General features: G+C 49.7%; 9 protein-coding genes across 11 annotated transcripts; 4 read left to right on the top strand and 5 right to left on the bottom strand.

Annotated features, from left to right (window-relative positions):
- Positions 1 to 384: 384 nt before the first annotated feature.
- On the bottom strand, positions 385 to 2,603 carry FOIG_07661 (ATP-dependent rRNA helicase SPB4). The gene is made up of 2 exons (XM_031207266.1): positions 2,340 to 2,603; positions 385 to 2,287 (listed from the first exon to the last, which is right to left on the bottom strand). Exons 1-2 carry the CDS (start codon positions 2,508 to 2,510, stop codon positions 551 to 553), a joined length of 1,908 nt encoding a protein of 635 aa, XP_031062799.1. The 5' UTR covers positions 2,511 to 2,603; the 3' UTR covers positions 385 to 550.
- A 334-nt stretch (positions 2,604 to 2,937) lies between these two features.
- On the top strand, positions 2,938 to 8,469 carry FOIG_07660 (phosphatidate cytidylyltransferase). Its single transcript, XM_031207265.1, has 2 exons — positions 2,938 to 3,116; positions 3,174 to 8,469. The coding sequence occupies exon 2, from the start codon at positions 4,006 to 4,008 to the stop codon at positions 5,206 to 5,208; it is 1,203 nt and encodes a 400-aa protein (XP_031062798.1). The 5' UTR covers positions 2,938 to 3,116; positions 3,174 to 4,005; the 3' UTR covers positions 5,209 to 8,469.
- Positions 6,256 to 8,556, bottom strand: FOIG_07659 (uncharacterized protein). Its single transcript, XM_031207264.1, has 2 exons — positions 8,095 to 8,556; positions 6,256 to 7,946 (listed from the first exon to the last, which is right to left on the bottom strand). The coding sequence occupies exon 2, from the start codon at positions 7,757 to 7,759 to the stop codon at positions 7,454 to 7,456; it is 306 nt and encodes a 101-aa protein (XP_031062797.1). The 5' UTR covers positions 7,760 to 7,946; positions 8,095 to 8,556; the 3' UTR covers positions 6,256 to 7,453.
- An 80-nt stretch (positions 8,557 to 8,636) lies between these two features.
- Positions 8,637 to 14,081, top strand: FOIG_07656 (uncharacterized protein). Of its 2 annotated transcripts, XM_031207260.1 has the most exons (3): positions 8,637 to 11,604; positions 11,746 to 11,898; positions 12,024 to 14,081. In XM_031207260.1, exons 1-3 carry the CDS (start codon positions 11,282 to 11,284, stop codon positions 12,103 to 12,105), a joined length of 558 nt encoding a protein of 185 aa, XP_031062793.1. In that variant the 5' UTR covers positions 8,637 to 11,281; the 3' UTR covers positions 12,106 to 14,081. The 2 variants fall into 2 exon arrangements, with proteins under 2 accessions (XP_031062793.1, XP_031062794.1); XM_031207261.1 differs by having other exon boundaries at positions 11,746 to 14,066.
- Positions 12,606 to 13,181, bottom strand: FOIG_07658 (uncharacterized protein; the record flags this gene model as incomplete). Its single annotated transcript, XM_031207263.1, has 1 exon — positions 12,606 to 13,181. One exon carries the CDS (start codon positions 13,179 to 13,181, stop codon positions 12,606 to 12,608), a length of 576 nt encoding a protein of 191 aa, XP_031062796.1.
- FOIG_07657 (uncharacterized protein) lies at positions 13,449 to 13,937 on the bottom strand (the record flags this gene model as incomplete). Its single annotated transcript, XM_031207262.1, has 1 exon — positions 13,449 to 13,937. One exon carries the CDS (start codon positions 13,935 to 13,937, stop codon positions 13,449 to 13,451), a length of 489 nt encoding a protein of 162 aa, XP_031062795.1.
- Positions 14,082 to 14,358: 277 nt separating the features above from the next.
- Positions 14,359 to 15,496, top strand: FOIG_07655 (uncharacterized protein). The gene is made up of 2 exons (XM_031207259.1): positions 14,359 to 14,620; positions 14,676 to 15,496. Exon 2 carries the CDS (start codon positions 14,765 to 14,767, stop codon positions 15,368 to 15,370), a length of 606 nt encoding a protein of 201 aa, XP_031062792.1. The 5' UTR covers positions 14,359 to 14,620; positions 14,676 to 14,764; the 3' UTR covers positions 15,371 to 15,496.
- A 79-nt stretch (positions 15,497 to 15,575) lies between these two features.
- FOIG_07654 (uncharacterized protein) lies at positions 15,576 to 17,072 on the bottom strand. Of its 2 annotated transcripts, XM_031207258.1 has the most exons (3): positions 16,950 to 17,039; positions 15,746 to 16,896; positions 15,612 to 15,689 (listed from the first exon to the last, which is right to left on the bottom strand). In XM_031207258.1, the coding sequence occupies exons 1-2, from the start codon at positions 16,955 to 16,957 to the stop codon at positions 15,801 to 15,803; spliced, it is 1,104 nt and encodes a 367-aa protein (XP_031062791.1). In that variant the 5' UTR covers positions 16,958 to 17,039; the 3' UTR covers positions 15,612 to 15,689; positions 15,746 to 15,800. The 2 variants fall into 2 exon arrangements, with proteins under 2 accessions (XP_031062790.1, XP_031062791.1); XM_031207257.1 differs by having other exon boundaries at positions 15,576 to 16,896; positions 16,950 to 17,072.
- A 68-nt stretch (positions 17,073 to 17,140) lies between these two features.
- On the top strand, positions 17,141 to 20,225 carry FOIG_07653 (vesicle-fusing ATPase). Its single transcript, XM_031207256.1, has 3 exons — positions 17,141 to 17,430; positions 17,486 to 19,346; positions 19,400 to 20,225. The coding sequence occupies exons 1-3, from the start codon at positions 17,312 to 17,314 to the stop codon at positions 19,736 to 19,738; spliced, it is 2,319 nt and encodes a 772-aa protein (XP_031062789.1). The 5' UTR covers positions 17,141 to 17,311; the 3' UTR covers positions 19,739 to 20,225.
- The last annotated feature ends 1,467 nt before the right edge of the window (positions 20,226 to 21,692 follow it).

Here is a 21,692-nt window from a genome sequence, read left to right as displayed (position 1 = left end):
TACGTGGACTATTGCGTAGGTAACTGATGATTTGGATAGACTTAAACCGTTTTAGAAATGTTTTGGCCTCATATTTCCGCTCCTCCAATCGGTATCTTACCTTTTTGGTGGTGATGCCAAGACAGCATATGCCGGACTGCCGCTGCCACTATCATAACACCAGGAACGAAGCCATCATATATTGCCCCCAAAAGAGATGTACAGTAATGAATCTGGTATCTCTTAAGAAGAGTACCTCTACAATCCATTTAGGTTTGTCCTTTATTGCTAAAATGCTCTGTAACAAACATACAAGAGTCATCTACAAAGGAAATACAATACGCGTTCATCGGATTCAGCTTCAATTTTCGTATTCATCTCCCAAAACCTATACGCGTATAGTCACCTACGTCTTATAAATCACCCATGCTCTCACAGCCAAGCCACGCAATGTCCACGTCGTCCTCAACCAAATCACTCCCAAAAGACACCAATTCTGCCTTACCCTCAGGTACACCAAACCCAAAACATGTCTTAGCCAAAAAACGGGGTATATTCCTATCTCGTCTACCTAATCATCGAAGCCCGCAAACTCATCCTCCTTATCCTTCTTAGCCGCCGCAGCTTCAGCAGCAGCCTTTTCGCGGTTCTGTCTCCGGACCTCGGCGATGAGTTCGTTTAGCTCCATCTGCTTGAACTTCTCTTCGTCCGTCATCTTAGACGTAGCCTCAGCCTCACGGCGCTTACGTCGCTTCTCCCTGCGCTCAACTCTCTCATCCTCCTTTTCGTGCTTAGCGCTCCATGCTTCGTTGTTCTTTCGCTTTCGCTTTGTCTCGTCGCTCTTGTCCTTCTTCTCTCCAGACTTTTCCTCTTCGAGAGCTGCTTTTCGTGCTTGCTCGCGTGTCTTCTCCTTGTAGGCGTAATTGTCCCAGTCAATTTCGAGACCACACATCTTGTCGCCCTTCCAGCTCTTGAGCTCAGGCATCCTGGGCATGCGAAGCAGTCCCCATGCATTACCAAGATCAGCCCAGTCGAGATCAGCTGCGCGGAAGATAGATGTTGCCTGATGGGCGCCATAGCTTCGAGCCCAACTCACAAATCCCTTCTGAGCCTTGTCGAAAAGTGCTCTATCCGTCAACACCAGATCCCTCATCTTCTTTGTAGCAGCCACGGCATCCTCCTCTGATGTAAAAACAGTTGGCTTCTCAAGCTTGGAAATCGGTGTTTTGCGAATCTCCAGAAACTGAACGTAGTCCTCCTCTCGCCCGGGGTGCAACATAACCACCGCCAAACCCTTTCGGCCTGCACGACCAGCTCTTCCACTACGGTGGATAAACGCCTTGGGATCTGAAGGAGCGTCGATCTGAACCACCAAGTCAACCTGAGGAATATCCAATCCACGAGCTGCCAAGTCTGTTGTAAGTAGTATTGTGGGGGCAACAGAGTTCAAAAAGCGGTTGAAGTTCTTCTCTCGTACTTTAGCTGGGTGCTTCCCGTGAAGAGGCACCAACGCAAAACCTTCTGGTAGGATCGCAGGTAGAACGTGTTGAAAGTAATCGACCGCGGCGCATGTGGAGAGGAAGACAATGCTTCGTTGGGGTTTTATAGGTAATTGTCGAAGAAGTTCTGCCAAGGCAGGCAGCTTTTGGCTAGCAGGCTTGACCATATATGCCATTTGGAGACTGGCAGGTGTTTTTCTGTCTTCAAGAATTCCTCCATCCTTCATCTTGACCTTAACCTCGATCTTGACGGGATTTCGTAAACCAACTCGGATAATCTCTCCAACAGCCTCACTAACACTGGCGCTGAAAAGACCAGTTCTTCTTTGTTTTGGAAGGTTTGATAGAATTTTCTGGAGATCAGGCTTAAAGCCAAGGTCAAGAAGTCGATCGGCTTCATCGAGGACGAGAACCTCAAAAGAGGATTGAGGGCAGTGGACGTGAGGTGAAGACAAGAGCTCGACAAGTCGGCCGGGCGAGGAGATAAGAACATTTGGGCTATGTCGAAGGAAGAAACTGAGATCTTGCGCGGTGGTCGTTGTACCTCCAACGAGCAGCTGGGGTACGATGGCGGGCACGGTAGTAGAAGGTCGCTTTTCGTCGTCTTTGAGGTGCGGGAGGATTTCAGCCGAAGCTTCGTGGAATTGTAACAGGTTGACGAGAACAGTATGAATTTGAGCGGCCAATTCGCGCGTGGGAGAGACGATTATCGCAGCAACATGATGCTTCTTCGTGGGTTCGCTAAGTCGCAAAAGTTTTTGTACAAGAGGGATGAGAAAGGCGAGGGTTTTTCCACTGCCAGTGACAGCCTACAAAGGAGTTAGATGGCTAATCGCATACTCAACAGCAATAGAATCATACCTCAACAACAACATCTTTGTTTCCGAGGAAATGTGGTAGTGTTGCAGCTTGGACGGGTGTCATTTGGCTGAAGCCCATAGTTGCGACCGCATCGCGAATCCACTCTGCAAGAGGAGGAGTAAGAGCATCCCAAGCTCTCGGGCTTCTCTTTTTGACCTTTTCTGAAGCCATTACAAAACGAGACCGAGTCTTGGTATTATAAAAGAATTATTATATGGTCTGTCTTTTACAGATCCAAAGCGCATAGAGGGGCCGTCTTTGGCATCTTTTGCGCGAAACATTTCTCGAAATTTTTATCTTATCACCACGTGAGGCCATCGAGTTGTGGCGCAGTCAAATGCGACATGTGGCTGAAGTAGCATTCTGTCTATCACGGCACGTGCTCACTGAGATATGATGTCTTGTCCATCTGGATGACGTGGGATTTGATGGTCCCTGAGCTGGATGATTCAATTTGGCTGAAATGTGGCAGCTGACATGACACTTCGATAGGCAGATATTGCACAAGAAGCAGTTGGGCCAGTTACGGAAGAGCCGGAGACTGGTGAGTGCCAGGATTAACATATAATCTTGTTTTTAATTTTATATGGTCCTTCACAAGCCATCAGACTCTGCTGCAATACGAATATTTTACCAAATTTTACATGATAATATCTCCAAGACCGAGGTGTTGTGTTTCAACAGACCCTCTCGTAGATCATCACATGCTAGAATAAGACATCCATGGAAAAAGGCGGTGTCTTGTGCGGGTTGAACTGAGATCAACGCCACAGATAGGTACGTATCTGTATGGCTCCGAGTCTGCCCCAGACGAAAAATCTCCAACCGTTGCAGCCAAAACCAACCAACGCCAAACTTGATCAAGAACCAGCGACATAACGATCCTGAAGAAAAGCCTCGTTTAGGTCTTAGCAAGTATCCTCTTTTTTTCCATTTCCAGTGTCACACGACTCTCTATTTTCTTCTGTTCTCTACTTGTCTCAGCGGCCTAGTCACGCCCGTCGAGTCCACCCCGAATCCATCACTCGACCCAGTCTCTCACAAGCCTGGCTCTGTACATCTAAGACCTGTACCGTAGGTAGTCCATACTACATGTGTGCGTGCCCCGGTCACGGCCACGGTCATCAATACCTTATATCTCCGAACCCAACATGCGGCGGGGGATCCAACCTCCGTTGCACCCTTGTTAATCAATCTGGATTCAATAAACACTCTCGACTCTCACCACTCTCACAAGTCTCGGCCAAAACGTAGCCCGAGTCCCCCGAAACGGAATTCGAGTCAGAGCCTGAGCCCGAGTCAGGGTTACGGCCAGAACCAGCAGCTACATCATCATCAGAATCTTGGTCTTGAACATAACGGCCAAGGTCTACGCCACATCTATCTACGACATAGCCACGACCACGACGACCACGAGCAACATCTTTTAGATCTGGGGAAAAAGCAACATAATATTCCCACTAACGGATCCTCTCACTACGACACCCCCAACACCTTCACAATTTCATCTCCGTCAGAACCCATCACAACGGTGCGCTCATCGCGCCGTGATAAACATCTCCACTCTACAATACCCAATACCTTCTGGCCCTCCGGCTTCAACCCTCTCAGTCGCATAGTAGTCGGCGCCGTCCACTGTTCTGCCCTCCCACCATTCTCCTTCACCATGTCCTTCCGATCCAAAATCCCAGAGACGCCCCGCGTCATCTCGCCGAGTCCCACCCCATCCGAGCGCGATGCCGCCGATTACATGGGCCCCGTTACACGCTCGGCAGCCCGGAGACGGACACCCACGCCGCAACCGCTCGAGGAGGAGCCCGATGAGGATCTACCCGAGCCCCCCGAGTTTCGACGCGCCCGAACCCGCAGCCGCTCGCCGATTGATACACAGGCCGTGACACGCTTGACGAGGCGCACGAGCACTGCTGCTAAGGCGGGCAAGATGTCCAAGGACACTATCCCAGAAGAGCAGACGACGTCTAATGGGGCGCTCAGCAGTAACGGCAACGGAAAGTCCACGACATCAAATGGTCACCTTGCGCCGCCGCAACCTACAACACCGGTGGGATGGTCCTGGCGTGACTTTAGCCGAAGTCCCAGTCCCTTGGGCCTTATTCCCATCCACCGACACTGGAGAACCTTCGTACACAAGCACGAGGTACCCCGCAAGGTTCTCCACGTGTCGATCGGTTTCTTCGTTATCTGGCTCTACGTGACGGGAACTCAGACAACATCAGTCACACCATGGCTCATGTCAGCGCTCATCCCAATCGCCGCAACTGACTGGCTCCGACACCGATATGCGTCCGTCAACCGCCTCTATGTCAAGGTCCTTGGTGCTTTGATGCGCGAGAGCGAGTACTCCGGCTGGAACGGTGTGATCTTCTACCTCCTCGGTGCCTGGATCGTCCTCTATGGCTTCCCCAAGGATGTGGGTATCATGAGCGTTCTTCTGCTCAGCTGGTGTGACACCGCCGCCAGCACCTTCGGCCGACTTTGGGGCCGGTATACCCCTCGTCTTCGCAGAGGCAAGTCTCTTGCTGGCTCGACTGCTGCCTTCCTCGTTGGCGTCGGCACATCGTACTTCTTCTACGGTTGGCTCGTCCCTACAGTTGGTCCCTTCCCTGGTGACGAGAACTTCCTCTTCAAGGGCTTTCTCTCACTGCCCAAGACCATCTGCGAGGCTGTCGGTGTCTCGAAGGAGCAGACTACCATCTCAGGTGCCCTCGCCCTGGGTGTCATGAGCGTGTGGTCCGGCTTTGTCGCTTCCGCCAGTGAAGTGGTCGACATCTTCGGCTGGGACGACAACTTGACAATTCCCGTGCTCAGCGGTTTCGGTATTTGGGGTTTCCTTAAGATCTTCTCTTAGACGATACAAGTCTTAGGATGGGAGCGGCATCTTATGAGCATAAAGAGCTGCCATTTCCACCAGATCACGGTGCATATGAGACACTGAGCAATCACGTATATGCAACGCATTAGTCTGACATTGTGCATGCATTGGGGGTTTATGTATATACCCTACTCTCCCCTCGTATCCCCATCTTTTTTTTTTCTCCTACTCCTTCTTCTTTGTGAAAGCATTTGTCTTTTGAAAATGGGTCTGCTGGAGATTGAGTCTTTACATATGTTCTCGGCATCGAGGGCATTGTTTTGGGTTTGTACTTTATTTTGCTAGGCTTGCGAGATGGGAACGGCGTGCGGAAGAGGAGGACGAACATGAAACCCCCTTACCAAAAATCAACATAACGGCTCTCCGGTTTGGGTACCTGGCTGCGAACCTTGTTTTTAGGTGCCATGCGGTATTACATCGGGATGATGTACATCTATTCCTGAACCACGGTGGAACATTTGGAATAGAAAATGGAAAGGGACAGCATGATATGGTGCGATATCTTAGGGACCATGTAGACAGAACGATACCACAGAGGTATCTAGATAACGAGACGAAACGCATCTCCTTTTCCCTTTTCACATACTCTTCATGACACCTTTGCAAGAAATTGGCTGGTTGCGCGACTTTTGACGTCTGTTGTACGAACGCCGTACAGCATTCGTATTGCTCACCTTCTGCTCAACGGTCTGGATGATACATCCGTGCCACGAGGTGTCTGAGCTGGGAATTCCGGTGATAATCATCATTCGGGCTGCAGAATGATACACGACCTCAGAGGCTCACTGTGTTCAACAGATACTCTCGGATGTCATTCAACCGGGGTCAAATCAGTTGTCCAGATTTGTTTGAACGTTCCTTTTTTTGGCAGATTAGGGGAATTAACATGGACATGGAGGCTTTTGTCTCTCGATTATGTCCGGTCGTTGAAGGCGGACTTACACGACAGCGTCCGTGACAGCGGGATTAGTCGCTCAGCTCAGAGGCGACTTCTGCTTACACGGTGGAAGGCTCTCTACGTCATGTTAGCAAATCAAAAGTGAGATATTCTGAGATATTTCCTGAGAGAACTCCTTCTGCATTGGGTAAATAGCTTGGTATGTGTAAATGGCTGGAGTTGCGAGATAGATTGGCTAATTGGATATCAATCGTTCCGTCGGCAAAGCCTCAAGTCCAGCGCATACCATTCACACCATCTTCGCAGAAAAGAAAAAAATCCATCTACTTTGCATCTCTATTTAAGCTTGTCGTCCTATTAGACGGTGCCCCATCATCGAACCCCCCTGCACGAAGTTGCATCTTCCCCTCCGTGTGCCTGGGCCACGCCTTACCGCACGCAACGGCGCTGAGTTGTCCATGCGTGATGGAGGGTATCATGGCAGGGGAGGCGTGTAGATGATAAGTACGTACTATTTGTAGTATTCCGAGATATGTACGCTTGGATAGTCATGTTGCAGTCAGGACTGTGCCTTCGCAACTTGTTCGTCTTTCGCCGAATAGTTTAGCACACAGAACGAACCAAAGGTCCGAGTCAAGTCCTGATGGCTTTGTGAGTGGGCAAGCGGATGCGCTGTTGGAGGACGACATCCGCCTTGTCATGCAATGCAAATGCAATGTACTGCAAAACAAAGGCACCTGGCTTCTTGTGGAGAAACAAGTCAGTCATCTTTCATCTCTTTCCAATCTCGACGAATCTCGCGTCAGTATTCGGTTCCGGTCATCATCCACCGGTTCATCTCGCTTTCATGGCCTCAAATCGATCAATGTGAGGCGGGGAGATCAGTCGACTTAATGATCTCCAGGAGACTAAATGATTGAAGCACAGCAGCTTGAACTAAATCTGACGCACAGCTCGCAACGCAGGGCTCGCAAGTCATGCCACCTAGGTGATAGGCCCCCGGATTTCGTGGTAGGACTTGCCATTCAAGGCATAACAAGACACGATCATCGCAAGTGATGCGCAACTAACAAGATCGCGAGGTGGATGAGCCAGGATGGTGCTCGTTTGATGCCGACGCTGATCGGACGTCGCTCAAGGACATCCCAGGTCCGGGGACGCAGTAACAGTAAGACAGAAGAGAAAGTTACAACGGATTTCGAAAGAAGCAACTACCCGTATCGGATGTGCATAAACCGTGACAGCTCTTGAAGAGTTAAGTGACGACTTCAGGTTCTGAGTGGCGGGTAGCGACAGGAACCGTTGAAGACGTGTCACAGTGGCTCATGATAGCAACGTCAAAGGGGCGCCGTTGTCGCAGACTCCAGAACTGTCACCATACAGCATAGCTGCAGCCCAGAAGCTGCGCATAGCCGGGGTAACGTCTCCATTCGTGGTTGCCGGTTGACAGGCCGGGTTTGTAAGGGACCTCCTACAACGAGCGTTGGTCCGGCTGTGCAGCATATGCAGAGTGTAGGGGTTTAGGCCAGGCGAAGAAGGTATTGATATGATCAGTGATGAATATTTTCCCAATGTCGAGTGCTCATGTGGCTGGTCGTTTCCCTCATGGCTCAGGCTACCATGAGACATATGTGGAAATTCGAGAGAGCATCTTTCTTAGTCGATGTCAACCTTGCAAAGACTTTGGACAACCCGAAGATCAGGATTGGGCATTTCATTTCGGCTCGTAATCTACCCATATCGGTCTCTACGATAGTCTTCGATGAACCATATCGGCTCAGACGCAACGATTAGATCAACGGTCCTCGCGAATTCTCTTCAAGATTCGTCAGACAAAGCTCGCAAGCTAAGAGTCCATCTAGGACAAATCTCCAAGCATGTACCCTGTCACAGATAGTCTGAGCTAACTGTGCCAATGCTCACCAAGTAGATAGAGATGGTGGATGGTGGATCTTGCGGTGTACCTTGTGGTGACTGGTCGGTAGTAGCAAGCGGGGGAGGGGCGAGAAATAAGGAAGAAATGCCGTATGCACTGAAAAGACCCATTGCAATGGATGCAATCATGCTACATTTGTCCAAGCATTATCCAATCAATTGTTGACAGAATTTGACCGATTCTTTTCGCCAATGGAATGCCGTTGGACAAAAGGTTGAACAGATCGAGGGTGGTGAAGTCGAAAGCTCGAGAATTTGGACATGAAGCATCTCAAAAGTCGTGTTGAAGTCGTGATAGTGGATCCTTAGAGTTGTATCCAGGCGATGGGTTCTCTGTGTTACATGGCCCGTCAATTGCTTCATGACGAGTTCAATTGAGTTCTGTCAACAAAAGACATCTCAGATATGGTCAATGAGGCTCTGCGTGATTGTGATAGAAAACTTGTTATGGCACGTGGAACATTCAAGGTTGAATCAAGCAGAGGAAAAAGCAAATCCAACCAAAATGGCTGTCATCATCAATGGGATGGGAGATACCAGGAAGGTACGTTGCGCACGCACGCACTTTCCTCCCCCACCATCCCACCAACTTGATGCGTCCAGCTCATCTGATGAATGGATCCTTCATCCTTTCTTGAGAGCTTCCACTACGTAAGGTATTGCACGCACCTGCAAATGGCACACCATCTTCGTAGAGAAGGTGTCAGAGACACCTGTCGATTGAGGTGACCCCTCGATCGGGTCCCTGGAATTCAATACCGGACCTTGTCTTGTCTGTCTTTCACCCCATACAATACAACCTAACCATACAATTGCATATCAAACCCACCGTCACAGCAACGTCTGGTAATCGTTTTGACAACGCATCACTACATTACCTTACCTCCTGTGCTCTCCTGTAAAGGTACAGTTACAGGACAGAACAATGCCAGAAATTGCCCGGCTTGATGCACCTCTACCCGACCCGCCGCCTTGCGTTCGCTTCTCAATTCACACCCTGTCAACCGACGCTGAGAGCCAATCCTCGGTCAGACCGTTGCAAGGTCTATCTTGATCATTACTTCTTCCTTCTGTCTCGACAGACATGTCTGGGCTTTTTGGTTAAAACGCCGCCAGCGAGCAAGATGCAATTGGAGGGGGGTGTGGGCGAGATTGGAAATCCAAGGCTGCTTTTCCATCAACTTCGTCTTTTGGCTTTGCTTAGCGTCAGCGCGCTTGTTTGCAACTCTCTCCGCCTCCGTCTCCATTCTCCATGGTCCTGCCTACTCCCCTGCAGCAAGGAACAAGATGCAGTCCTAATGCATCCCAAAATTACACTGCGGATACATTCAGGAAGCCTGCATTCTCCAGTATCCGCTCCTCCGCGCAGACATCTTGCTATTCCTTGCCCAGAGCGCTTGAGCTGGATTTGAAGATGGAATGCCAAAGGTCTAACCAGCGGTTGGTGATCCCTCACGAATATCCATTTACACGGTGAGGCAACCAATGTCTTTTTTCTTCAGACACCCACCACCAATGTTACCCGCTACTCCAAACGGTACCGGAACCCGGCCGATTGAGATGTACTCTTTATGGTACAGATATGCCTTTGTGAGGGTGTGGGCATTGGTGTCTACTTTACTTACCTAGGTCCATCTAGCCAACTCTCCAACCAGTCAGCGTTGATTAGGTCGTTCGTTGCGCTGTCCGTTTGGTCCTTTCTTACCTGCGATCCATTTACCTGCTTTCTGTCCGCAACTAGCTATCACCAAAAAAGCAGCATGCCAGCCTAGTTTACATTGGCTATGTCCCTCACGTCACTCGACCAAGAGCCCAATCCAAGCCTGGCCTCGACTTGCCTCCTCCGCTTCTCAACGACCAAGCGTGTGACGCTCAGACGACTAACACCGTCGGTCTCCAATCGCTCCAGACAAGCAAATATCGGTGGGAAAACTTTTGCCCCCAAGACAAATTATACACATGGCCCTTATCCCTTCTCAACGTTTGGGCCCAAGGGCTAGTGCAGCCACTTGTGTCCGTTGATGGACCCGGATATGCATGGCATCTTACCAGCATCTTACTTTCTTTTGCCCTTCTCCTGCTGTACCATACGGTCTGGCTCGGTCCCTTCCAAGCCGGGTCTTCTCTCGGTCTCCGCTCTGGCACACAGACGCATTTTTTCTCTTTTTGTTAATTGCCCACTGGCACATGGTATCGTCATGTTCTGCCCGGCGCCATCTTTGACACATATCCATTGCCCTGTCAAGCACTTCTCCCCAGTCTTTCCCCTAAACTTGCCCGGTAAATATCGATTTGGATCCAAGACGGTCTCCATTTTTTTACTCTCTTAATTGTTACATCTGACATCTAAGATTGCAGTCCTCACTCTCGGCATATGCACATGTCCATGCTCATCCTAGGCTGGTCTTGTTACACCCAGCCAACGGCGTAGCTCAAAGGCGTTTACAATTTCAACGGCACTGCATTTGTCAAAGCAGTGTCCTTCGAAGTATCTTAAAGCCACGCTTTTCTTTAGGTTGCGTCTTATTCAAAGATTGGTCTTTCTCTATCTTCACCCTCCCCCAAAAGCCCTATCTTGAGCATGTTCCGTTACTCTTCTCTTTCGTTGGCTCGGATGTCAAACGGCAGTACATCTCGGATAGTTCTCTGACATTTCATTACCTTTCCAAGGCTCTTTGCCGCTTCTAGCCTCCCTAGTCGCCCTCCTAGTAGTCCTAGTTTTGAAGTTTTGTTACCTTGTCATATCGTTGCCGTCCGTGATGGCCCACACATGTGCATCTCGTCGTGATCGTCTCGTCTAGCCTCTCATCACCCTCAGGACCATGCCATCATCCTGTCATATCCTATGGCACGCCCTCATGGGCGGGGTTAATCGTCATTCATTGACGAATAGTGTCAAGATGAGTTATCCTGAAGTTCTTCCGGTTTGGCCGATCAAGGTTTCTGAAGAAGTATAAAAAGGCCAGAGTTGATGCTGTTGAGGCTTTCTTCTTCTTCTTCCTTTCTCATCACTCTTCAACCAGCTCCTGACTTGAAGTCCCAAATTGCCCAGCACTTATACATAGTCTCCTTGGCTTGTTGTCTTGATACACGACTCTCATACTTCAACTGATCTTCACTTGTCCTCAGCCTACTCAACCTTGAACCATCACTCGGATCACTTGTCGAAGTATTCAATTGGCATACACACATCTTCTTCTCTGTCAAATAATCACCATGTCTTCTCATTACACTCCTGTGGGCTACTCCATGCCTCTTCCCGTTCCCTCCAAGGGCTCCCAATACCCCACCTACAGCCAGTATTCCGTCTCGCCTCCGGAATGTGATGACTCGGTTAGCTCCGCCTCAGGCATCCCCTCCTACAGCAATGGTGGATACTCGGCTACCTCGTCCGGGTACCAATATTCTGGCGGATACGGCGAATATGAAAGCACTCGCTCTGCTAGCGGCGTTGACTTCCAGGAGTACATGCAAGACCGCTTTGCCAACTCTTTTGACCCAATCCCCCTTGACCGTAGTATGGCCATGCAAGCTCAGACGTAAGTGGATCTCCCACCCAATTTCCACGGATGCGACGCAGACTATGTTTGTTCGACGATATTTGCAAAGGGTTACACAGGCTTGCCGTAAGCGGCAAAAGACATTTGGCCAGTATGTATACTGACTCGATATGTGGGCAGATCTGGTAAAATGAATGCCAAGCACCGCGAGCTTATGGAGCTTCAGAAGAAGGCGCAGGCTCGTCTTGCGAAGACTCGTGAGCGCTTCCAGGAGGGTATGCGAGATGCCCATGAGGTGCGCAGCGATCTTGAGTGGACACAAAAGAAAGTTGGGTAAGTCGAACAAACTTCGCGACTCTTTTGCACCGTATGGCAAACGCAACTGCAGTTTGTTACGCGAGGCAAGATCAAATCGCAGAGTTAAAGTGAAGCGAATTGAGACTAACCCACCATCATAGCTCGCTGAAGACCAAAGCTTCGCGCAAGCATGGCAAGGAGTACAGCAAGGCCCGCGCCCGTTTTCCATCCCCTGAGAACTGATTGTTTCCTGGGAACTTTCTTTGGAGCGGCATTTTGAACTTTTACGACCAAAAACTTTACTTAGCGAGCAACTTTCGGCCATACGATTCACCAAAATTTCCTACTTGCGCACATAGTTTCACTGCAAAATGCAGGAACACACGATAATCAGATCCCCAGAATTTCAAGGTTAATTGTTTTTGTATTTAGTGAGTATTTCACGCTTGTCATGCCACCCTCAATCCCGACCTGCATGAACTACTCGTTCATGCAAGGGGAGCGTGAGGTGACGTTGAAATCAGGGTCACTAAGCGCGGCAATTGAGCCGCCTGGCGCGCGGTGTCTTGCTGCTTTTAAGCAGAGCGACAAGGCAGGCGTGTGGGCAGTTCTTAGCCAGGGACGCCAGCCTCGTGGCTTCTGGGGCAGGTGTGGGGGAAAACACGCGGAGAGGGCGAAGATGGGCGGCTTTTTCACGACTTATGGCTTATGATTGGATGAACTGAACGATCTAGGGGCGGTTGTTAAAAGTACACCTCCTCCCCAGCTCCTGTGGGGTGCCAGGGGATAGCGTCAGCGGGTTTGCAGCAAGACATGATGTGTCGGAACCGATTGCTGCATGGGAGACGTGCTTGGAAACCTCTCTGGGTATGGGTGACGCGGGAGCAGCCGAGGGCTGCAAGGTCGTCCTGCTCGTGGCATTTACCGAGGGGGTGTACTGAGTGAGAAACCCTGGAAAGCACTGGAGCAAGAAGATGACAGGATGGAGAAAAGTAGCGGACTCGCAAAGCAGTATATTTAAGACGCTTGCCCCAATCAGGGGAGGCAGCGACGATGATATCGCTCCATTGGGTAACGCGGCGAGCCTGGAGAGCGGATGGGACCATCTTGGGAGGAGCCAGGATCTGTAAGAAGGTTTTCTTTGTGGATATCTCGACTGGAGTATGGAGTCTCATAGCAAGCAATATCTCGTTTCTCTTCGTTGACTGAAGGCATAGCCCTGGGACCAATTGATGTGATAACCCCCCCGTAGATGTGATTGACCTGCTCCCCACGCCCCTCCAGACCATGGATGAGCCAGTCTGAGTAAGGACAAGCATGTGATATGAGGCATATTGGCGTAGTGAGTTGAAGTCCCGTCGTAATGGTACTCGGAGGTTGTTAGACCCCTGTTCATATATCACATGATGTACCACGTGACACGATATTTGATATCAAAATCTGCCTCTGGTTGAATGTGAGCCACGGCCTCGCAGTACGGCGTCAAGCGCTTCCCGAGGTAGTCCATGCTAATGAGGTTTGCATCTTGACAACGTTCAGTTCGTATAATCCATGTGCATTAGCAGTTGTCCGTCGATGTCGATGCTTCAAGCAGGAGCATCACCTGTCGTCGCAGCGTTCCCAGCATTTCGAGTGATCCACGTTCCTCTTGTCGTCAAGCCCCGGGCCTTCTCGATCTTTTCCCAGGGGTTCTCGTTAGACAGGCGGTCGTAGTAACCAGTGAACTTGTTACCCCTGGCCCCATGTGCGCCTGAGTGCTGGCCTTGAGGCGTGGCTTGCGCCGGAGCAGGTCTCTGGGGTAGGCTAGCCGGGCGCGCTTGCGCTGGCACTTTCTGTTCTGGGTTGGCATTTCCTTCGTTGTCGTCGTCCAGCGAAATCTCATCCTTGTTTGAGCCGGTTCCCAAAGCCGTGGAGTTTGCGCCGGTTGCCGATGACTTGGACGGCAGTAGAGCATCTGCATTTGGATTGTAGCGACGGCGCTTGGAAGGTGGTGATGCAGCGCCGAAGGATGAGAAGCCCATCTGAGCCATGAGGTCGTCATCAGATACTTCCACGTCGTTTTCTGTGGCGTCCATCTTGAAAGCGTGAAAAGGAACGTGTTTGAGTGTGATTCACTTGAATAGTAAGGCAGACAGCAGGAAGCGTCCCCTTGAGTGAGTGAAATGAGGAGATTAATGAGTCAAGTGAGTCAAGTGAGACGGTGGAAAGAATGAGGTGTGTCTGGTGCAAATGGAATCTGGGGTTGAGGCTGATTGTGGAGTTGTGGCTGTTGGGCAGCTATTGTGGCTTGACTCTTGCGCCTGTCCGTCCGTCTGGGCATCCGTCGGCATTTACAAATAACAAGGATTAGAAAATATGTAAGAACAAAATTATGATCATGGCATAAATCGTGGCTCCTGGTTTTACGTATGAAATCAAAATTATTGATACAGATATACCAGACTATGGCGCAATACCTTTCATGCCTTGAAGCTGGACAGTATCGCAACCAATGTTTTGAGAGGGAAACGAAATATCAGTGACATCAGACTGATGATCAAAGAGCCCCGACGAGACTTAATTAGAAACAAATAGGCTAGGATAAGTTATGCAGTCGGAAGATTTAACGAAGGTCGACGAATGACGATGGATTTTCCCTGGTGGTTGTGTAACAGATCTGCGGCCACCCGAAGCCTGGCGTGTTTCATTTCTTGCTTGTGAAGAAATTAGGTACCAAGCAGGCCATCTCATTATCAATCAACCTTGCAATTTTTTTCATGTGAATCCATCTGTTCTTCTCACGAAAGTAGTCTAATATACTGATCCTTACCTAGTTTCATCCCATCTAAACTAACATTTTCGTTGCTTCTTTTTGCCAACTGGAACACACGTCATTGAATCTACACCACTACACAACAGCACCATGGCCGATCCAAAGCCCATCAAGCTCAATCCCCCTACCAAATATGCACCATCTACCAAAAACTCACCTCCCGTGGACCCTCCAACGCTTGACTGGATCACCACAACATGGAGCGTCACGCACTCGACGCTGAGCATGTGGCGCGATGCCCGCAACGTCCGCATCACATACAAACTCCTCCCCGGAACCGCAGATGGCCGACCCCGTATCGACGACCTCGTCGAGTACGAGCCGCTCTCCAAGGACGGAACGCTCAAGACAGTCCAGGGCATCGACACACAAGCCTCGTCTATCGGATGGGACTGGCGAGGTAAAGGATGGCTTGTCTTTGTCAACACGCACTGGGAGCTACTGGGTTGGGGCGAGGCAGTCACTTCAGAGGGCGTTAAGGAGAGATGGGCTGTTACGTGGTTTGCCCCTACGGTGTTTACGAAGGAGGGTGTTGATATCTACTGTGATCGTAAGGAGGGGCTGAGTGAGGAGACGTATGTGAGGATTAGAGAGGCGTTGAAAGGATTGGAGACGAAGAAGGTGGCTGAGATGGTTGAGGCTCACATGCAGCCTGTTGAGATCAGGTTGCCGTGGGTAGAGGGAAGCAATGAGTAGGCAACGTGTTTGGACGAGCTTCTTAGTTTGACTTTTTAGTATTTGATGTAATATACCCCATCGCCTGAAATAGAGATGCTGCCTAATGGACATGTGCAGATCACATAATTATACGATCTTTCCAACATCATGTGAGCTCTACGAACTTTGTCTTAAAGTTCTCAACTAAATCATCGAGATAGGCAACAGTGAGGACAGAAGTGTTTCCCAATTGAGCTCCAATACACTATCGACAACAAATCATCATCATAAACATGGCGCCTCGGTCCTAGTCACGATGTCAGGTAAGGCTCATGACGTGCGTCAAAGGGCACAGAGCCTTCGAGTGAGAGTTAGTATCTCCCTAACCAGCATGTAGCCAAACCTAATACGAACATGCCGAAGGGTACAAGTCGTGAAAGTCATTGAAAGGGTATCTTATGCTAAGCTATTAGTTTTTCGAATGGTGTCGTCGTCGTTCATGACCAACCCCCTCTGAAGATCGCGAGTCTCTCTTATGAGGCTCGTCATCTCCCGGATGTCTCTCTTTTCGTTGTTCACTCTCCTCGTAGCGCTTTCTCTCGTGCCGTGACCCTTCTCTATCGTGGCGCTCATGTCTTCGACTTCGTGAATCCGCATGACCACTATGGCTATGTCTTCCTTCTCTTGATCTGTGTCTCCGCTCATGACGACTGGGAGACCTTTCCTCACCACGTTCGCGACTCCTATGTCGCTCTCTACTCCTATCCCTTTCATGTTGCCTTCTACGCCGTTTCTCACGATGTCGTTCATCGCGGCGCATCTGCTTCAACTCTTCTTCTCTTTCTTCCTGGAAACGCTTCCTCTCCTGTTTGATCTCTCGAACCTTGGAAGCTCCCTTTTTCATCATAGCGAGAGGATCGTTAGATACTATGCGCTTGGCATCTCGTTCTTTGCGATTAGGGTCCTGGTTTCCCCATACGTCTTTTGACGAGGCATCAGGGGCTGCAGCGTCAGACTGAGAGTACCATGGTTTAAGAACGCCATCCTTTCCCGTAGCATTCGAGAAGCGCATTGTGTACTGGTCCTCGTAGCTCTGCTTTTTCTTCTTGGCTTCCCTCTCAGCCTCCTCATTCTTCTCAGCATGAGTTCTTGACTTCTCATCGCCCAGAAGATCAATATGTCCATTATGATCCACGATGGGCGCGGAGCTTGTGCTCTTCTTCTCAGACTCTATCCTAACAAGTGCCGGGTTGTCATTCTCCCTTGCTAGCCGCATCTCAAAGTCTGTATCGTCCTCGCCTGGTCGCTTTCGCTTTCGTCGCATACTCGTTCTTTGCAATGCATCGCGATCACGAACAGGAGGCTCCTCGTCTTTTGGTGGTTCATCGTCTTCGATCGGCGGTGGTACTTCACCTCGAAGAATAGCTAAGCGCCGTTGCGCATCTATCTCTTGCATGCGCTGCTCCTCAGCTTCTTCGGCTGCCTTTGCGGCGGCTTCGTCGCGACGGACGCGGGCGATGTTGTCGGCATTGTAAACGTTCCACGACTTCTTCCCTAGTAAGTGTCTATAGAGAGTTAGCTTACGTGTCAAGTAGGTACTTGAGCAATATGTACTTACAGTGGCATTTTGATGATATTAGGAGAATGGAAGTCAAGGTTTAGCTAACTTTAGACCTCCTTTGAGGACCCTTCCCCAAGTTTAGGTAACTCTAGGTAACTTCCATTAGTGGGGGCCGTGTCGTCACCCGCCTGTGTCAGAGGCTGTGTCACAGGCAGGACCCCGCCATTGAGCTGCGATCGCCACCTAAAACTGTCCTTAGGGGACTCGACTTACTTAAGGTGGATAGCTTCCCCTGCATCGAATGCGTTTTGGGATTGTAACAACACACCTTGCTTACCCAAACTTGTCCCTCCTTTTAACATCGCCACCAACTGTAATCACCTCCCTAACCATTTCATCACTTCGCTCTCCTACTAGCTATGAATCGTCCCTATCGTCCCCATCCAGGGCAGCAGGGGGCTCAGCCTCGGGCAGCGCGACTGCACGTTGAGACAATCGAAGATAAGACTCTAAGGACCAAGTTCGTTTACAACAACAAGTAAGTCCGCTCTTTGCAATAATAACAGCCTGGATAAAGCTAATGACTAGTGAAGATGCGCCGTCTCACCCGAAGACTTCCCTCCCAACCGAGATGGCTCTGATCATCACATCCTCATCCGTGGAGGCCAACCCGTTGGCGAATACGTCGTTACTGCTACGCCCATCCCTGGCTTCCCCAGAGGCGGTATTAGTCTCACAGACGCTCAACGAACATGGGCCGGCATCACCATGAGGGACGAATTCATCGGCGAGATCTACAATCCTTTCAGCGCTCGTTCCGACGCCTACCTTGGCACGGTCGAGCTTTCGATCACTTTCAGAACCCAAAACAAGAAGACAGACGTTCCCTACGATGAGGAAGAGCTCTCTAAGCTCTTCATAGACTCCTACCAGAACCAAGTGCTTGCTCCTGGCCAACGCATGCTTATGGACCATCGCAACATTCCTCTTCTCGTCGTCGTCGAGTCCGTGGTTCTCACGGGTTTGGACACGTCTTCAGAAGCGGAACAAAAGAACCAGGACCCCAATGCCAGAGGTATCCTGATTCCCCAAAGCAAGGTGTTCTTCCACGCCAAAACAGGAGATGGCTTCAAACTCAAGCCTTCGGTGAACAAGCCCAACGCCAGCGCCATCTTCGCTCCCAGTTTCAAGTTTGATGATCTTGGAATTGGTGGTTTGGACACTCAGATCTCTACCATTTTCCGTCGTGTGTTTGCGTCTCGTATTTTTCCTCCTGGTATAGTTGCCAAGATGGGTATCGATCACGTCAAGGGACTACTACTTTATGGGCCCCCAGGAACTGGTAAAACACTGATTGCCCGACAATTAGGCAAAACTCTAAACGCCCATCCACCTAAGATTGTCAATGGCCCCGAAGTGCTGAATAAGTTTGTTGGTCAATCCGAGGAGAACATCAGAAAGCTGTTCGCAGATGCAGAGAAAGAGTACAAGGAAAAGGGAGACGAGAGTGGTCTTCACATCATCATCTTTGATGAGCTTGATGCTGTTTGTAAGCAGCGAGGTTCCGGATCTGGTGGCGGCACAGGTGTTGGTGATACTGTTGTCAACCAGCTCCTTGCCAAACTCGATGGTGTGGACAAACTTAACAATATCCTTTTGATCGGCATGACCAATCGAAAGGATATGATCGACGAGGCTTTGCTACGACCCGGACGTCTAGAAGTCCAGCTAGAGATCTCTCTTCCTGATGAAGAGGGTCGATTTGGTATCATCAAGATTCACACCTCCAAATTTGCCAAGAACGACATCTTGGACCACGACGTCGACTTGGCTGAGCTTGCTCGCCTTACCAAAAACTACTCCGGTGCTGAAATTGCTGGTCTGGTCAAGGCAGCAGCAGCCAGTGCATTCTCTCGGCACACTGATGCCAACCAGATCACTGTTACAAAGGATATCGAGCACATGAAAGTCAAGTGGAGCGACTTCTTACTGGCTCTCAGCGAGGTCAGGCCAGCATACGGCGCCTCGGAGGCAGAATTAGAGGCGGCTCTCTCTCAGGATATCATTCATTATTCACCAGACATTCAACGTATCCTGAACGACATGCTTGGTGTTGCGCACATGGTCAAGGAAGACTCTGAAAAACTAACCTCTTCGATCATCTTTCATGGCGCCCAAGGAAGCGGCAAGACAGCCCTAGCTGCACACATCGCGAAGCTGTCAGACATCCCATTTATCAGAATGATCACGCCACAAAAGCTCGCCGGGTACCGTGACGACTTCGCCAAGTCTGAATTTATTCACAAGACCTTCAGCGATGCACAAAAGTCCGCTGTCAGTGTAGTGATCTTGGATAGCATTGAGCAACTGATCGGATGGAACCCTATTGGGCCTCGCTTCTCAATGACAGTCCTCGGTACATTGTCTGCTTTGATTACAAGCCCTCCTATCAACGTAAGTTTTATTCATATGGTAGCAACGTTCACTTTAGCTAACTACTCACGCAGGGGCACCGTCTGCTAGTCTTAGCAACGACCTCTCAACCCAATGTTCTCAAGGAGCTCGATATTGCAAAGGACTTCGAAAAGGACGTGCGCGTGCCTACAGTTTCGAACCTTCGTGAATTGCAAACAGTGCTGCATTCATCGAGCGGCGTCCCGGCCGGAAGCATCGAGCAAGCCCTGGCTCGTATTCATGAGCATGCAGGAGGAGACCATGTTGGCATCGGCATCAAGCCTATCATTGCATTTATTTCAGAGGCTAGGATGAATCAAGACAGTGCCGCCTTTGCGGATAAATTTTCAAACTTGGTGTTGACCAAGATGCAGGGCTCATGGGCTCGGTAGACTAGTGGTCTAAAGAGATAACATAATTAGACTAGATTTAGATAATTTAGTATAACAAAAGCTCAGGTTCTGACTACCTTACATATCTGCGAAGTACTCTTATGTTCGGTAACTTTTAACACAAGTTTAGTATTAATCAGTCCTAAACTTTGACTATTTGCCATGTGTTTTTGGCATGTTCTTCTCCATGGTTCTCTTTGCATATATACCGTGGCCATGCTGCTATCAGGTTGCTTACTGTCCGTCAACATTCAGTGGTAGGGTTCAGCTATGATCGGTCGTGCTCTGCTGTGTTCCGTTGGCGATCCAAAGTAATAGGGTAGCTCATTGGCGATGTTACATAGGTAGGTAGCCGATCACATGGCCATCGCTTCAAGCGGCTGAAAGGCAATACGTGAGCATGGGAACCTTGAAGCACGCACGCGAGAATGGATACTCGTCCACTTGCCAAGTAACGATAACTATGCCGCATTCCGCAGAAGCAGCATGAACCAGTCGAAAGAAGAAAAAGTGGCTGGGCTCGGGCGGAGCGGTTCATCGGAATCGGCGCGGGCCTTAAGCTACAGTGTACTTACGAACTACTTTCCAGATCCTGACTCGGCCGAGGCAGCGGAGGCGACAAAGAATATATCGATAGGTACTGAAAGAGAGAATTGTATGCGTGGTGTCGGACGGGAACCCCGCGGCAAGGCAAATGGTTGGATATTGAGGCTTTGACTGACTCGTGGTGATGGATATTTAGTGGTTGAAGGGACGGGTACACCGCATGTTTGCTGAGTCAAGAGTGGCCATTGGAGGCTCTTTGTGCTAGTGAGTATGCAGGTATATGGGTTCTTTGATCTGGCGCATATTTATCGTTGATGTTGATGCTGAAAACGATATCGTGACGAATGGCTCTTGGACTGGTGGATGTTGTATTGTAATAAATAGCATCGGCGATTTGCTCTATTCGGCGAACTAGGTAGCCTCATGCAAGGCGATTCATCGTAGCACTGCATATTTACAGGCCACAACATGCACCTTCTACCGAGATGCGGGTCCTTCAAGTAAGACAAAGGCTGAGTGAGAAGTTGAGTGAGACCTTGATAAGGCTGCAGAATTACACGTCAACTTCAAGACAATTGATTCTCTGCATTAAAGTCGACATCGACCTCGTTGGAATTTGTACCCTAGACCGTTAGACCGAGACCTGAACCTTGACTACCGAGACAGGAAAAGACCCACGGATGCTTCCCCGGGCACCCAAGCAGTTGGTGTCGAATCAGAGCTTAAAGTTCGGCCTAGGCTTTTTGGCTTGGTCTGATTTCCAAGGATCTCATGCCTTGTCATGGATGCATGGCACGTGTAGGGAGGATCAGATCGCGCGAGAGAGAAATGGAATGATTCTCAAATGTTGTCAGTTTCAAGATGGAAGAAAACAGATGAGAGAATAGTGACTGATTGTGATAAAAACACACGGATACTAACGCCAAGAGTAGAAAAGTGATGGGCTCATGCATGATGCATTAGCTGCGCTGCATCCTCGGTCATGGGATTCTCTTTCTGGAACGATTTCGCTCTCAACCCCCGCCTGTAGTCATAGTGCAGTAATTGTCGTACAGTCCCTCAATCAACCAACGTCTGCAGGAAAATCCCCTCATGGAACGTTCTGATCAGATTGCAAAAACTCTATCAGAATTGATACCCAAGATATCCCCTCTGATCGACAAAACTGGGCATTAACTCTAGAACTCCCACCTTAGCTCCGCCGCCCAACAGAGGAAAATCAGTACGAATATTGACTCGAGTGTGCCGCGCTACGTAGTAGGTACTTTTGGCGGGTTTTCTGGCTGCAACGTAAAAGCATGGCAGAGGTGCAGGTACAGAGTACCTTTGGATATGCAAATGGCTGGGGTTTGCAGGGGATATTTTGTATGCGACGCGGGCCGAGCGGTTGAACCGTTGAGGGATGAAC

Source organism: Fusarium odoratissimum (assembly GCF_000260195.1).
Source record: "Fusarium odoratissimum NRRL 54006 unplaced genomic scaffold supercont1.11, whole genome shotgun sequence".
Taxonomy (NCBI): Eukaryota; Fungi; Ascomycota; class Sordariomycetes; order Hypocreales; family Nectriaceae; genus Fusarium; species Fusarium odoratissimum.
Note: the sequence above shows the minus strand (reverse complement) of the source record. Positions and strands in the feature narration are given on the sequence as shown.

Excerpts from the sequence above, each read along its gene's own strand:
- FOIG_07656 (XM_031207260.1), top strand. The coding sequence starts at position 11,282 with ATGTCTTCTCATTACACTCCTGTGGGCTACTCCATGCCTCTTCCCGTT. Across the intron at positions 11,605-11,745 it reads ATGGCCATGCAAGCTCAGAC|ATCTGGTAAAATGAATGCCA; the intron begins GTAAGTGGATCT and ends ATATGTGGGCAG. Across the intron at positions 11,899-12,023 it reads TGGACACAAAAGAAAGTTGG|CTCGCTGAAGACCAAAGCTT; the intron begins GTAAGTCGAACA and ends CCACCATCATAG.
- FOIG_07655 (XM_031207259.1), top strand. The coding sequence starts at position 14,765 with ATGGCCGATCCAAAGCCCATCAAGCTCAATCCCCCTACCAAATATGCA.
- FOIG_07653 (XM_031207256.1), top strand. The coding sequence starts at position 17,312 with ATGAATCGTCCCTATCGTCCCCATCCAGGGCAGCAGGGGGCTCAGCCT. Across the intron at positions 17,431-17,485 it reads AAGTTCGTTTACAACAACAA|ATGCGCCGTCTCACCCGAAG; the intron begins GTAAGTCCGCTC and ends TGACTAGTGAAG. Across the intron at positions 19,347-19,399 it reads TTACAAGCCCTCCTATCAAC|GGGCACCGTCTGCTAGTCTT; the intron begins GTAAGTTTTATT and ends CTACTCACGCAG.
- FOIG_07659 (XM_031207264.1), bottom strand. The coding sequence starts at position 7,759 with ATGTCTCATGGTAGCCTGAGCCATGAGGGAAACGACCAGCCACATGAG.
- FOIG_07660 (XM_031207265.1), top strand. The coding sequence starts at position 4,006 with ATGTCCTTCCGATCCAAAATCCCAGAGACGCCCCGCGTCATCTCGCCG.
- FOIG_07661 (XM_031207266.1), bottom strand. The coding sequence starts at position 2,510 with ATGGCTTCAGAAAAGGTCAAAAAGAGAAGCCCGAGAGCTTGGGATGCT. Across the intron at positions 2,288-2,339 it reads ACAAAGATGTTGTTGTTGAG|GCTGTCACTGGCAGTGGAAA; the intron begins GTATGATTCTAT and ends ACTCCTTTGTAG.